The sequence below is a fragment of the Gadus macrocephalus genome, chromosome 8 (assembly GCF_031168955.1).
Source record: "Gadus macrocephalus chromosome 8, ASM3116895v1".
NCBI classification, from domain to species: domain Eukaryota; kingdom Metazoa; phylum Chordata; class Actinopteri; order Gadiformes; family Gadidae; genus Gadus; species Gadus macrocephalus.
In genome coordinates this window covers 17,566,614-17,583,221 of record NC_082389.1, presented here as the reverse complement: position 1 = coordinate 17,583,221, position 16,608 = coordinate 17,566,614, and the positions used below count along the sequence as shown (strand labels likewise).

General features: G+C 44.3%; 2 protein-coding genes across 2 annotated transcripts in view; one reads left to right on the top strand and one right to left on the bottom strand.

Annotated features, from left to right (window-relative positions):
* Positions 1-16,608, top strand: part of scinlb (scinderin like b) — a 305,691-nt gene that overhangs the window by 208,889 nt on the left and 80,194 nt on the right. The window lies entirely within an intron of this gene.
* Positions 1-16,608, bottom strand: part of LOC132463449 (lysine-specific demethylase 4A-like) — a 44,596-nt gene that overhangs the window by 3,196 nt on the left and 24,792 nt on the right. The window contains exons 17-20 of the mRNA XM_060059638.1: positions 13,140-13,248; positions 8,081-8,272; positions 4,841-5,011; positions 3,764-3,883 (exon numbers count right to left, since the gene is read on the bottom strand). Of these exons, the coding sequence (XP_059915621.1) occupies positions 3,764-3,883; positions 4,841-5,011; positions 8,081-8,272; positions 13,140-13,248 (592 nt within the window). The remainder of the gene's footprint in view (positions 1-3,763; positions 3,884-4,840; positions 5,012-8,080; positions 8,273-13,139; positions 13,249-16,608) is intronic.

The window sequence follows — 16,608 nt, the reverse complement described above, 5'->3', positions numbered from 1 at the left end:
CTACCGGTTGGTTCCAGTCCTGAGCGTAGCTACCGGTTGGTTCCAGTCCTGAGCGTAGCTACCGGTTGGTTCCAGTCCTGAGCGTAGCTACCGGTTGGTTCCAGTCCTGAGCGTAACTACCGGTTGGTTCCAGTCCTGAGCGTAGCTACCAGTTGGTTCCTGTCCTGAGCGTAGATACCGGTTGGTTCCAGTCCTGAGCGTAGATACCGGTTGGTTCCAGTCCTGAGCGTAGATACCAGTTGGTTCCAGTCCTGAGTGTAGATACCAGTTGGTTCCAGTCCTGAGCGTAGATACCAGTTGGTTCCAGTCCTGAGCGTAGATACCGGTTGGTTTGAGTCCTGAGCGTAGATACCGGTTGGTTTGAGGCAATGGGATAATTCGGAATCCTCAGTGCAGGGCAACAATTAAGTAAGTGCGGAGCATAAGTGTAAGGGGGGGGGGTTAACTGATTGGAAAGCTGCCTGAGAGTTATGACTTCTGAGTCGAAATGTAGGGCTCAGTTCCCCGTCTTAAATTCTCTTGTTAAAATGAGACTTGCAACACAACGCAAATTAAGCTTTTTCCCCAGACGAAGCCATTCCATTGCAAACAAATCCAACGTTCAAAACAAAATTGATCACTGTGCTCATGACCAGGACATTTAAAAGGGAATCCTACCTACTGGCCCCTCAGTCTGTTTGTGAGTCAGTGCAATTCTGCAATTCTGTCCTCCCTACAGTGGGGAGAACAAGTATTTGATACACTGCCGATTTTGCAGGTTTTCCCACCTACAAAGCATGTAGAAGTCTGTAATTTTACTCAACTGTGAGTGACGGAATCTAAAACAAAAATCCAGAAAATCACATTGTATGATTTTTAGGTAATTAACTTGCATTTTATTACATGACATAAGTATTTGATACATCAGAAAAGCAGAACTTAATATTTGGTACAGAAACCTTTGTTTGCAATTACAGAGATCATACGTTTCCTGTAGTTCTTGACCAGGTTTGCACACACTGCAGCAGGGATTTTGGCCCACTCTTCCATTACAGACCTTCTCCAGGTCCTTCAGGTTTCGGGGCTCTCGCTGGGCAATACAGACTTTCAGCTCCCTCCAAAGATTTTCTATTGGGTTCAGGTCTGGAGACCGGCTAGGCCACTCCAGGACCTTGAGATGCTTCTTATGGAGCCACTCCTTAGTTGCCCTGGCTGTGTGTTTCGGGTCGTTGTCATGCTGGAAGACCCAGCCACGACCCATCTTCAATGCTCTTACTGAGGGATGGAGGTTGTTGGCCAAGATCGCGCGATACATGGCCCCATCCATCCTCCCCTCAATACGGTGCAGTCGTCCTGTCCCCTTTGCAGAAAAGCATCCCCAAAGAATGATGTTTCCACCTCCATGCTTCACGGTTGGGATGGTGTTCTTGGGGTTGTACTCATCCTTCTTCCTCCAAACACGGCGAGTGGAGTTTAGACCAAAAAGCTATATTTTTGTCTCATCAGACCACATGACCTTCTCGCATTCCTCCTCTTGATCATCCAGATGGTCATTGGCAAAACTTCAGACGAGCCTGGACATGTGCTGGCTTGAGCAGGGGGACCTTGCGTGCGCTGCAGGATTTTAATCCATGACGGCATAGTGTGTTACTAATGGTTTTCTTTGAGACTGGGGTCCCAGCTCCCTTCAGGTCATTGACCAGGTCCTGCCGTGTAGTTCTGGGCTGATCCCTCACCTTCCTCATGATCATTGATGCCCCATGAGGTGAGATCTTGCATGGAGCCCCAGACCGAGGGAGATTGACCGTCATCTTGAACCTCTTCCATTTTCTAATAATTGCAAGCAGGGCCGTCGATAAGGGGTGAAAGTTGATGACGATTCAGGGGGCCCACAAAAAAAAAAAAAATAATTTAAATTATTATTTTATCACTAGCCCATAGTACCTCCCCCCCCCCCCCCCATCAACAATTGTTCCACCCGGTCAACAATTGCTCCTTCCACCCCCCCCCCCGTCAATAATTCAGCGCAGGGGGGCCCATCAGTAAATCTTGTCTAGGGGCCCAGGAATTGTAGCAACGGCCCTGATTGCAAGGCAAGTTTTTGCCTTCTCACCAAGCTGGTTGCCTATTGTCCTGTAGCCCATCCCAGCCTTGTGCAGGTCTACAATTTTATCCCTGATGTCCTTACACAGCTCTCTGGTCTTGGCCATTGTGGAGAAGTTGGAGTCTGTTTGATTGTGTGTGTGGATAGGTGTCTTTTATACAGGTAACAAGTTAAAAAAGGTGTAGTTGATACAGGTAATGAGTGGAGAACAGGAGGGCTTCTTAAATAATAAAAATAGTCAAATGTTCTTCACATCTTTGATTAAACTTCCGGCTCAATAAGGAAACATTTTGGATGATTTTATTGGTAGATAATAATTCATTTGCTTATCAGGCTCTCCCACTTTGCTTGAATCCGTTAATCAAACAACACCGCCTCCATCACCTGCCCTCACAACTGTAACTGCATTGGCGATTGGACACAGAATCAAACCCTGTGTAAATGTTAGAAAGCGACATAGCCCGGAGAGTTTGTATGCCCCTACCTGGGTCAGAGAATACAGAGATATAGCTTTGGGAGCAGAAACTTGTTTTGGATATAATGGATGTAAATAGATTAGCAAGTGTAACTATGACGAAAATAACAGACCTCTACATGCTTTGTAAGTGGGAAAACCTGCAACATCGGCAGTGTATCAAATACTTGTTGTCCCCAAACGTTAACACATCTTTGATCAAACTTCCGGCTCAATGAGGAAACATTTTGCATGATTTAATGCTAGATAATAAATCCTTTGCTTATCAGGCTCTCCCACTTTGCTTGAATTCGTTAATCAACAATCACCGCCTCCAGCACCTGCCCTCACAACTGTAACTGTAACACGCGTAGTGGCGAGTGGACACAGAATCAAACCCTGTGTACCTTATTTTCCGCACTATAAAGCGCACTTAAAAGCCTTTAATTTTCTCCAAAAACGACGGTGCGCATTATAATCCGGAGCGCCTTATATGGCGAACACACGAACACTTAGAAGGCGAACACACGTACACCAAGACGGGGAGACAGCGCCGGGCAATTTACGCCACTATCTGCCAATGGATCGTGGATGCCTGGGCTGATATATCAGTCTCAACTGTGGTCCGAGCTTTCACGAAGGCAGGAATAATCACTGAACTGCCAGGTATCAGCAGCGACACTGACTCGGATAATGACGAGAGGGAGCCGGGCATGTTTGATACCGTAGGCGCGCCCAAATGTTCAATTCGGACACTGAAGAAGAAGAATTCTAGGGATTTCTGGACGGGGAATGAACTGAAAAAGTGACCTAGACATTTTAATTTTCTTAATTATAATTATATTATTCATTTTTACTGAATTTATTATTTTATTATATTATTTATTACTGAAAAAAAAAGAGAAAAAAAAAGTAAACGGTGTTGGCCTCAACACCGGTAACACCGGTAACACCGTATACCGCGGCAACCCTACTGGGAGATATTGTGAATATGCACATCAACGTTTGAACAACGTTGAGTTATTGTGAATGCACTACGTATAAAACTATGTTTTATACGTAAGTTGAACAATTTCGAGAGTTTGATTGCGCAAACAACCATGGCTTTGATAACCAACATTGCAAGTCTTGACTTGTGGCAATATCAGAGACGCCAGGGTTGTGACGCACCTTGAGAGTGGTTGAGTTGAGCAAAGAACATGGCCCAGATGGGGGGGGCACTGTACCTGGTACATGGGGATGGAGTGCGAAGCTACAAACTTGGCGCCATATATCAAACCGTCCGTCCAGCGGACCTGGACCACGTCCCCCTGGCTCGGCGGACCAAAGCGAACACAGTCCCGGTTCTGGAAGCATAGCATTGAAAAAAAAAAAAAAAAACACAGACAAACACACAGAGTCAGGACAGGCTTCAAATTATAAGATATTATCAAACTCTCAAATGAGCACGGTATGAATCCTCTTCAGGTACCCAGGGGTCCACACCCTCATCTCCAGGCCCCTCGGAAGGACAACATTGATGACACTACGTCTACCCAGTAATCCCCTGGTTTACTCTGCCGTGGAAATAGGATGACTGTTAAAACCTGTTAAACCTCGCAAAGCCCAATCCAGGGCTTCAATTCAATTCAATTCAATTTGTAGAACGCCACAAATATAGCGCGTCCAAATGCTCAGTACGCATTGTGTAGTACGGAAAACGTTTCCGAATGCGTTACCGGAGTCTGGTAACGAACGAAGAAGAGATGGCTGACCCGACACTACCAATAGCGGCTTAGAAAGACGTTGAGGAAAGTGGCAAAAAAAAGAGTAAAAGAGTAAAGTACCGGTAAGTAATTAAGTAAAAATAGACATTTTTAATTTAATAGCAACGATGACGAGACGGAAAACAGGTAACTTATCAAGGTAATTTTGCCGGCATCTGAGGGGAGATACGTCATCTCCAAACATCCGGTGGAGTTTTGGTGGAGTTCGGAAGCGTTCAATGGTGTTCTACGCATAGCTGTAGACCGTACTACACTGTCAAGTGTAGTACGGTGAACAGAAATAGTATGTACTAAGTATTCGGATTCAGCCCAGGTCTTACTGAAGGCATTTAATGGTCAAAATATTATTAATAAATATTTGAATATTAATAAACAAACAAACTTCGAATATGATTTTTGGGCAAAAGTCAAAGCCCTAGTGAGCACAGAGGTACGGTGTTGGACCCAAACTGGATGACGTTATTCCTAGCATCGCTACCCCTGACCTCGTCTCTCGTCCCAATCAATAACCCCGTGTCCCCCCGCCCCCCCACTCACCTGGATGTCCTCGGGGAAGAGGTTGTCGCTGTAGGAGCCATCGTCGAACACCACCTCGTAGAAGGTGGCGCTAGTGAGCTCCGTCACCTCGCTGTGGTAGTAGCGGGTGTTCCTGTACTTGCAGATCACCCGCTGGCCCAGCGCCAGCTCCCGCATGGACGCCTTGCTCCGCTAGGGGGGGGGGGGCGGATGGAGGGGGAGGGGTAAGGCAGGACACTTACAATGAGCAGGGGGGCACGTGACCGTTCCCAGTGGATCCACAATGGTCATTAAAAAGGTCAAAGAGAGTTATGGCCCTACCCTGTTGAGCTGGATATTAAAATAAAACTAATTTACGATGTTACGGCAGGATAAATTAATGAATAGATGAATGGATTACACCTCCCACACAACAGGGTTTCAGAAGCAGTTATGAATAATAGGAGATGAGGGGACGATTCCATTTTAACACTGAATTAAGCTGTTTAGCTGAATGAACAAGAAGGCCAGGCGATTGTCATTATTTCTCCAACGCTGCAGTTGAGTAAACATGATCAATCTAGAACAAGGAGAAAATGGATGCAATGAGCATATCGGTACACAGACGATTGCGTTTGAGCGTGAAACCAGACTAAACTGCCTGGGTCACCTCTGATCAGGAAGTGGATCAGCAGGAGGCTAACAAAACGCACGGGGTGGCAATGGAACAGAGCAGCGCGCTGCACGCCCGTGGGATTTAGTCAACACTCCCTCATATCCCAGAGAAACCAGACACCGTGCAGTGCTTATGAGACTCCTCCCTCTCCGTCCGACCTGTTTGGGCACGCATATTGTGTTTGTCAGGCGAAAGCTACTCACACCAGCCAGCCTTACATTGGCAGTTAGTGGGTTGAGAGAGGACAATGAGAAATCCTATAATGAAACACCACAGGAACAGAAAGACACACACACACACGTTTGTATATATACACTACCGTTCAAAAGTTTGGAGTCACCCAGACTATTTCATGTTTTCCATGAAAACTCATTTATTCAACAGTTTTCAACTGTGCTAACATAATTGCACAAAGGTTTTCTAATCATCAATTAGCCTTTAAACCCGATGAGCTAAACAATGTACCATTAGAACTAGTGATTGATGGCTGCTGGAAATGGTCCTCTGTACACATGTAGATATTCCATTAAAAATGTTGTTTGCCGTTTATAACTAGAATAGTCATTTACTACAATGTCTAGACCATGGTTTCTCAATGGGGGCGTTCGCAAAACCTAGGGGGGCGCTGGGAACGTGATTTATTTTTTTATTTTTTGTGGGGGATTTTTAAACTTTCATGGTTTTCAAATCGTTTTGGTGCAAAAATAGGCTACCTGAAATAAATAGCCTATGCTCAGTGTAACAGTGGTCAGACAGCGCGGTTTAGTCCTGCACAAACCCGGACTCCCGTTACATCAACTTTCGTCATGATCTCCATAGTAACGCTGATAGACATAACCCAAGTTCTCAGGTTAACAGTTCAATAACCAACACAACACAATCCATCATGGCTGAACAACATCCTCTTGATGTTGTTCAGTTCCAGCTGCTGTGAGCGTAGTCTCCACGAAAAGACCTTTGCATTTCAAATAGGCCACAAAAGATATAGGCCCTTCATTCATTGGTTCACGGGGCACGGCACGGCGGGAGACGTGGGAGTGCCGTGGCCACGGTGCCCAAGGTCGCGGGGTGCCGAGGCCGGGGCACGACGGGAGACCGGGCACTCCCGGGAGTGCCCGCGCGCATCTCTCTCCCTCTCTCCCCCTCATATTTATTTATATATTTTTCACCGAAACCGACTCATTCATTGCCATTATTGACCAACGCAAAATCAATGAAAAACGAGGCAATGACACCTTTAAGCAATATAACACGAGTGTGAGTGGGTTGTTAGTTTATTAATTTTTTTTATGGGGGGGGGGGCGCAGACGATCAGGGTAAGGTCAGGGGGGCGTTTGCTCAAAAAAGGTTGAGAACCACTGGTCTAGACAAGCCTGGTCCTACCAGACCATCGTACTTCATTTAATTTGTACAGAAGGTCTGGAACTGCTCAATTGACAAACGTTCACTCACTTGGAGGCGGGTGTCTGTAGAAGTTTTAAAATGATTGGATCTGCCCAGTGCCACTCTGGATCTGCCATAACCAATCGCATAGCGTTTGGTCGTGACGTATGTCATGCGACGGGACCGGCTCCTTCACCACTAACGGAGCCAGCTGGAAAATCAAACTTTTCCCGAACCCGGTGGGGAGAAGCGCCACAACATCGTTGCCACCAACAAAACTCTGCAATTGCTTTAATTGATCGATTTTCAGCAGCGATCCCGCAACAGACTGAATAGCTTCTCTCGTATCCTTCTCCATTGTCTTCCTCTGACTACTGGCTTGCGCGACCTAGACGTCATCGTTCTCAGCCACTCCCTCTGTTCGCTGATTGGACTGCCAGAAATCTGGTTTACATTTACGCATTTACATTAAGCAGACCCAGGCCTAGAACTGAAGTGAAATGAAAATTGAGCGGAAGTAGGTAGGTGGGCGGTGCCAGGCTAGGTCTAGACTGTATTTCTGATTAATTTAATGTAATCGTCATTGGAAAAAAAAGAAGCTTTTGTTTAAAAAATAATGGCATTTCTAAGTGACCTCATACTTTGGAACGGTAGTATATAAATACCAATGTTTGTGATCAGAGCTACCAAGACAGCTGCACTGATGGACACTCATCAGAACTTGTCATAGTGAGCACAAAAAAGCCAAAGGGGAGTTTTCTGTTACGTCTAAAGTCGAGTTTGGAAGAAGATTCTTTGACCAACCATATTGAAGCTTTCTCGTGGTTGATTTATAGAAAAGGGAAGAGATTTTACCCATTTCTGTCTGCGTGACGTGAGACCTAAAGTTCACACACCTCACATCACTCTGCAGGACTTTCATTGGGCATACTATCTGTTCATCTGTAACATTTTCGTAATTTTCCCAAACAAGATAAGCTGTTGAGCACGAAACTAAACAAAAACCACATGTAGGGCAACGGTTACAAAAGGGAAGTCTTGGTCGAATAGGGCTGGCAATTCCTTCACATCTTTCAATACCACATGCTGAGTTTCAACCCCAGTAAGAATTTTACATTTACAATACATGGCCTCCAGGTCATATTTCAGCACATTATACTGAGGGTTTGGTCGCCACGCCCTAGTGACGGACAGCCTGCCCACACCACTGCGCCTCGGGTTACCTCGGGTAGGACGGGGCTGCGGTGCCGGTGGCAGGTGATGTAGACGATGAAGGGCCAGTCGTCGGGGTACATGAGGACACCGGCCGCTTGGGCGCAGGTGGGGTGGAAGGCCGTGGAGCAGCGACCGTGCGAGCACTGCACACAGCAGCCGCTCACCTCCCTCACCAGCCTCTTCCTGCAGTACGCACACTTCTGCCAGGAGGGGAGAGAGACACACAGAGAGAGAGAGAGAGAGAGAGACAGAGAGACAGACAGAGACAGAGAGATGGGGTAAGGGAGGGAGCGAGAGAGATTGGAAACCGTGTGAGTAATAAAAGGATTATCACGACGGAGATAGAAGACAAGAGGGAGCCCGAACACAGGCTAGCTGGAAGGAGGGAAATCCCCTGATCTTGGCGGCACAGTGTAGCATAACTTTTTTACAACGCAATTTCTTTAGGAAGTGCTCCTCTGAGATGACCCGGGTCCAACAATGCAGACCGGTGGCACTGCCCAGAGTCCCAGAATAACCCTGGGACAGGGCGGGACTCATGCACACACAAAGGGAAAACCTACCGTCTGCACTAGGCTTCCGGCAACCACAACAATTACAGGGGAGATCCAGATCAAGATCTTCTCTACACCTGGCATCAAAAAGCGATGTATCTGCATAGGTTATCCGTTGCTCAATAACCCATCATGGGCTTCTGCCTTAATACTGGATATCAGGCAAACGATTAAGCGCATTCTGTTGATCGCATCTCGACATGCTAATGAGATTTGGATGCCTTGGCAACAGGCATGGTGCATCCCAGGGCGAGCTCACAGCAGTCTGGCTCTCAAGGCAAGCCAGACCTCTTCCAGAAGTGCATCTTGCTGGCCGTCACAACGACACAATACTGACGGCAATGGATCCAGTGTGCGTGTGCCACCTAGCATTGTCCGAGGGCGTTCTCCCATCCAGAGGAGGCGGTTCCGGGTCAGCTTTTGAACGTGGTGTCGGGGGCAACCTGGGGGCGGCGGTGAAAAGACACCGACATCCCTGAGGCCTGTTCCCACGGTGCCAGACACAGCACACCAGAGGCGCCGCTCAATTCACTGGAAGGAAGGGAGCCGCCGAGACACTGCCACGTCAGATCAAAGCATTTCCTTTTACTCTGACATGATCTTTGTGGTGGGGGCAATGCTTACGAGAGCTGCCCACATGGTGGAAGCCAGAGGAAGGCGGTTAAGAGCGGAGGAAGTTCGTGTGAAATAACTCGTAATAATACTTGAAAAAAGCTATATAGCATGCAGTGTTTCCCACACATTGACGAGACTATGGCGCCCCGCCATAGTCTAATTTCGGCCGCCATAGTCTCTGCGTGCACATGAATTTTTTATTTTTTTGCTCAGACGAAGTTCGTGTCGCTCTCATTGGGATTGCATGAGAGCACGAAGTTCGGCTGTCTGCCTGCGACTGACAGCCGACTGACAGCCCCCCCCCCCGGACATGCACGCCCCCCCCCCCCCCCCCCCCCCCGGACATGCACGCCCCCCCCCCCCATAGTCTCCAAAATTTCTGTGGGAAACACTGTAGCATGTTATAATAAGTATAGTATATGCTACAAGTGAACCTCCTAAGATGGTGCAATTTGATTGGTTCACTATCTCGGGATATTTGGAGCATTCACGTGTAGTATATACCAAAACAATTATTTGTTTATTAATTAATTCATATTAATTGTTCGGCGAATAATTGTTAAATACTATATTGCGTATATATAGTCTTCTAAAAGTATCTACGATGTAATCGAGGCCAATACTTCTGATATTAATGTGTAATGATGTAAATGGTGCATAGAGCAGTTCTATCCTAATTCCCTGTTAGTACGATTTGTAGTTTTTCAAATGGAATTTGTTAGAAGCTTGCCGCAATTTCCGGGTGGGATCCCCTTCGTTCAACAAATCAACAATCCCCCCCATTAATCATGATATTAGTCAGCTAGAAAATTTCCTGCAGAAAATAGGGTGAGTGCAGTAGTAAGCCTACAAAGTGAGGTTGGAGATATGTTTTAATAAAGCCACAAAGACTAAGAAATAAAGAAACGTTAAATGGCTTAAATCAAGTGAAGGGATTTGAACAAAAGTTCAAAAGTCTAAATGGAGTAAACATGCACACCATTTAAGAAAATGTAAATGGTTGGAAACAAATAAAGTGACAGCTGAATGAAAAGCACAAAGCATTGCTAAAAATGCAGAAATTTAAATTGAACTGAAGAATCTGTGGCCCCGTTAAACGAGGACGCTAACGGGTAAAAACTAGGGCTGTAACGATACACAAATTCACGATTCGGTTTGTATCACGATTTTTGACCCACGGTTCGATACATCCCACGATTCTTTTAAATTTAAAAAGCATTTTATTTAAACAACACTTAAATACCAATTATCTTAATGTAACATTTAATAACAAATAATTTGGAACACTGAACAGATTTGAACCGAAATAATACTATTAAAGTATAGCTAAATTAATAAAGAAATAACCAAAGATTGCAGTTGGAGGATGCTTTTTGCTGGTAGGCATAATAGGGCCCCTTTAACTGTTTGGTTGGTTTATTCAAATATCCTTATTAGCGCTTCTTATTAGGCTATGTAGCTTAAATAATGACATAATCAGGCCGTATAGAATGCAACATGTTTAATAGCCTAACTTTCAATAGATGAGGAAAAACATGAACGTCGCAATAACGAGGCATAGTGTTACGAGTAGCATATGTGTGTGCGGGAGAATGGCAGTGTGCGTATGCGTGTGTGAGTGACGTCAGCGAGTGAGTGGACGAGCGAGGAGAGCGAGCGGTAGCGCGTGTGTCTAGTGAAGAAGCGAACGAGTCCGGTAGAATAAAGTACCCATCCTGTCAATAATCGGTGGCGGCTTCATTCCGACCTATAAGCAGACAAACTGCCAGTCAAATCACACAAAACAATAGAGACAGGATCACACAGGTAATTTTTTTCACGCTTGGCCAACTCTGGATAAATGTCGTTCATATCGCATATGAGGACTTCGACGGCTGTGGAGAAATGCAATCCTCCGTAGCCACGGAGAGCTGTGATCACAGAGAGGGCATCTCGTCACATATTTACGGCATCGATAGGTGGGGCCGCTGTCAGCAGAATATTATTTAGACAAATTATTAGCAAATTTCAATCGGACAATTTGACCGAAGAGTTAGAAAGGGCATATCGCGCTTCTGCCTTCTCACACCGCGAGACAGGATCGTGGCTTTGAGTATCGCGATTTTCGGTTTGATACGCGTATCGTTACAGCCCTAGTAAAAACGACTAAATATTTTATCGGAAGTGCCTTTCGTTTAGACGGTTTCAACGCAAAAATCTGAAACCACCCTCCTGAGTGGAAAACTTGAATACGCTCTGCAGTAGCGTTTCTGTCTACACTGCCAGGACACAAAACTCTGCTCAGATCTGCTCATGTCGTGTACACGTTTACGTCGCATACATGCGCCAGTACAGGGAAATAAACAAACATGTTGGATTATTTCCATGCGTCAGACCTTCCAAGCTGCACTGGCAGCTCTAATAAACTTACAGGAGTCTTTCCACGAAATGCACAGGATATGTACAGATAGTATTACTGAACAGAGAAGGATCTTTTTGGTTTTCGCGGCGCGGGTAAGAAAAGAAGGAAGATTCTACGCATGCGCTCAGACATGGCGGTGTTGTGTGATAGTGTAGCACAGCACCACCTAGCCACCTGGCATGCATACCCAATCGAATTCCACACACTTCTGCGTCACCGTATGCACGCAGATTTCCTCCCGAAAACGTTTGTCTGAACGCAGAATAAAAACGCGACACCACTTTTGCGTCTTCTGTTCGGACCGTCATCATGTGAACGTAGCCTGAAAGGTAAAATGTATTGCACTGCTGGTGTGTGTGTGTGTGTGTGTGTGTGTGTGTGTGTGTGTGTGTCTTTAAGAGAATAGCGAGCCGGTGCGTGATTAAAAGTAGCCCAATAGAGTGGGAAAAACAGCCCAATCTGGCAACACTACCTGAACGTCCTACAAAAGTAGCTTAATCTGGCAGGAAAAACTGCTCAATCTGGCAACACTGCTGAACCTCCCCACGCTCCAGCGTCAAAGTACATCAATGAGACCAACGGAAAACGAAGCCGGTATGAAACTTAAACTGCGATTCTGAATAAAGTTTAAATGATATCGAAATTCCGTTTGGATATTATTGATGTGGGTCGATTTGTTAAATGGTTTGAACGAAGGTAAACGGTTGAAAAATGATTGAGTTACGATGTCTTAAGAAGTAGAAGTGGGAGGACGGCAGAGCCGACTCCCATGTTAGTATTTCAAAAGTAGAATAAGCATAAAATATTTAACAAATCTGAAAAGAAGCACGCGATGCAAGCTATTATGAACATTTTATAATTTGAATGGTGTCTCTAGCTGAAAAATTGAGGAAGGAGATATGTCCCAAAGTTTGTGAAAAATAATAAAGAGGACGGAAAGAAAGAGGAAAACTTATAAAGAGCAATAGTTGAGCGCTGCATGCAGCACTCATCTAATTATTATAACTAGATAAAAAAATACGAAAATGTCTTATCATTGACGGGCCCAAATTAAAATATTGGCCATCAGAACAGAAATCAGAAACACAAATCTTCAGTCAGCCCCCCGAGTGGCCCTGGAAATAACACCTCCGAGCAGACAGCAACAGCCTGCCATTCCCCCGCATGCAGTGACTTCCCCCCACTGTAAACCGGATCCTTGCGCTGATCTCACTCTCCAAATTACTGCCCTCAAGCTGGCCACGCATCACCGCTCAGGTACAGGAATACGTGATGTGAATCTAACGTGATCCACCCAGTGTTTGCTAAACACAGGTCCATGAAATGCAACACCTTTCAATGGCCGGGAGACATGGCCAAGGAGGGGACCTTTTTGTGGTCGTCGAGTATGGAAATCTTGCTCTCTTCTTGGCTCACTCTTAACAATGCTTGAAGCTCACCTATGGCAGCTATAGGGAACGGCGCTAGACAAAGGAGGGGAGTCAGGTGCTGTCTTACCAGGTTGAAGCGGGCCAGTGGGATGGCCGAGAGGTCGATGGGTCTGCGCGCCGTGAGGGAGACAAAGCGCGCCTCCAGCACCGTGATGGCACACAAGACGTGCACCCACCTAGCTCGGACACACACACACACACACACACACACACACACACACACACACACACACACACACACACACACACACACACACACACACACACACACACACACACACACACACACACACACACACACACACACACACACACACAATAATTATTAACATGTTTGCGAGCTGGCAGGAGACAGAATGCCATGACCAGACAGGATGCCATGAGAGCATTACAGCATTATGCTGTAATTGAAAGGCCGGGAAATATATACATATTCCATTCTGGTGGCATTTCCTGTGATTAGCACTGATTGATTTCTTTCCCACATACCAGAGGACACCACGGGATGTGGTTCCGGCTTGTGGCTGCAAAAAGCATATTTTTTATGTGCGTAGGTCTGAATGAATAAAATCCATTCAGTACTTAGACTTACTGTAATAGTGCTTGTGAGATACAGTCAGGTTGGAGACACACCAGGGTGTACAGCAACTGTATACTGTAACATGTTTATGAAGTGTGCAAACAAGTATTCAAGCAAAAGAGTGCTTGAAAATACATTAATATGTTGATGTGTATGTTGGCAACATTTAGGAGCAGGATATATACTTAAATAGCCATTCATGCATTGTTGTTGAGGCTGTATAGAATAGGTTTGTTCACTAACTGGTTAGTGTCTTCAAAAAATAATGACATTTCTAAGTGACCTCATACTTTTGATTGGTAGTGTATAAATACCAATGTTTGTGATCAGAGCTACCAGGACATCTGAACTGATGGACACAATCCTCATAACTTGTCATAGTGAGGACAAAAAGCCAGAGGGGATTGTTCTGTTATGTCTAAAGTCGAGTTTGAAAGAAGATCAGTGTTTCCCCTATATGCACCTAGCAGCGGCGGTACGCTACAACCTACAACCTTGTTTTCATCCAAACGAGCCGTCTTTAGCGAACGGTGAATTGCATTGGCTTCTACGAGCAGTCGGCTTTCATCCGCGAGCTTAGGGACCGTCTGCAAAGTGCAAAACTGAAAACGACCACAATGGTAAAATTTCAATAGCATCGGCATTATTGACTCTAGAGCCCCAAAACTTGTTCCATAGAGGCATGGCCTCTTCATGGTCCTACTACAACCTTTAATTTTGAAAAATATATCTCTTATTTTTTAAGATTTTTTATTTAGGAACAATTTCAATAGCGTTGCCGAAGCTAGATCTTTTTGAAAAAAAACTTGCCTTAGCCCACCTTATCGTTTCGTCCTCAAATCTAATATTCTACTGTTTTTTTTTTTACACAAGCAATGAGAGGATGGATGCTGTACACTAATGAACAGGTTCAAATGGGCTAGTGAAATCGAGCGCAACCTCCCTTCAGGAATCTCTAACCTCGGATTGGTGGGTGGGCGTCTCCTGTTTGACAAAACCAAAAATGCAGCACGAGCGCACCTAACATAGTTTCTGCTGTTTTGTCTGTCAAAGAGGCTAGCTAGTCTTTATCAGAAAATCCACGATTTCCAGCTGTGTTATAACATGACCTGGTAATAATAATACTATAATTTTAAAACCTTGACATAATCTGTCAGATGTCTATTAAATGACAGTTGACCACAAGACTATTCTATATATGCCTCTTCTTGAATTGCTTCATGTTTTAGTAGGCAGAGCCTTGTAATGCTGCGTAGCATGATAAGCATGATTAGGTGCAAGGAGCAGAAAAATATCAAATATATGTTGATATGGGTGCTAATTTTACAAATTGAGTTAATAAACTGAAGTTGGAAATAATTTTAAGTTGTTGCAGATGTTATCTCCGTTAATTTGTATTAATCTAAATAAATAAATGTTAGCAGGTTCTCAATAGTAGGCTATTTCAATTCAGGGAGGGCGTAATAAAATGTCTGTCTCCTAGGGGGGGAATGAAAGAAAAATTATTGAGAACCACTGGTCTAGAACATGTTGTACTTGTTGATTAGCTCACGTTGTTATGGCAATGAAAATCCCCTCAGCTGATAAAATAATGCCAGCAGTTATTTTTAAACTGAAAATTAGCACCCTTTTTTTTTGCTTCAGAACAAGATTTTTTGGCATCAGAAGTTTTATAAAAATGTATGGGTCCCTGAAGGTGAGACAACATAGTTTAGTGCTCCCAAAATAGTGGTCAGTTTCTCATAGTATTCGACTAGTACATGTTGTACTTGTTGATTTTTTTGCATCAGAAGTTTTATAAAAATGTATGATGATACAATTTATAAATTGTATGGGTCCATGAAAGTGAGGCGACATCATGTTGTACCAATGTGTTTCAGTAACATATTCAGTAAAATATGGTAATTTTTGAGTGAAACTTACACAAAATAAATGTAATATACCTAAATTTTGTTATTCGAGTTCACAACCATTGATTATTCCTTCATCCAAACAGTCTTTTTTCATTTCATCACTTGAGCGGTTCAGAACTGCATTATTTAGCTGACACTGCCAGCTATCGGCTTAGACATACAACAGCATAGTAACTAAGAAAATAAAGGTTGTGGAAAAAAAAAAATCTTGCACAGGACTTTATATACTTCATATACACATGTGGCTGCCTGGGGTTGAGCCCCCCCAAAAGTCAGAACCTAGACTCGCCCCTGGTTGCCATTATTGACTCTAGATCCCTAAAACGTTTTCCATATGCATGGGCTCTTTATGGTCTTACTGCAACCTTATTTTTTGAAAAATATATCTGTACTTATTTTCTAAGAAATTTCTTTTTAGCAAAAATGTCAATCTACATTTTTATTAGCAACATTTTCAGTAGTGTCGCCATTGACAGTCGGCTTTCATCCGCGAGCTTAGGGACCGTCTGGTCCGGCATAATCGGCATTATTGACTCTAGAGCCCCAAAACTTGTTCAATAGAGGCATGGCCTATTTATGCTCCGAATACAACCTTTGTGATGGGGAGAGGGGAGAGTGGGAAGATGCATTGGTTTGAGGCACAGACCTTTTCGATTGTTGTAGTTTGGGTTATGGGATTTTAATGTATAGGGTGGTTGTTGATAAATATTTTTTGTTACATAAATGTAAATAAAGTTTTTAAAGTTTATACTTGTAATATGTTCAATCTCTCCTTATTTCCCCTGCTCATTAATGTGCACAAATGTACTGTATGTATGTTGCCAGTAGACACATAGAAACCTCCCGGCAGGGTGCGCTTTGCGAGCACACAAAAAAAATTGCGCGCGGAAAACATAACATTTCACCTCCGCTGCTGCAACTCCATCCTAGGGGAAACACTGAAGATTGAAAAGTTCTTTGATCAGCCATATTGAAGATTGTCAATGTAAAAAAAAAAAAGAATTCTTTCTCGTGGTCGATTTCTGAAAAAGGGTAGAGATTTT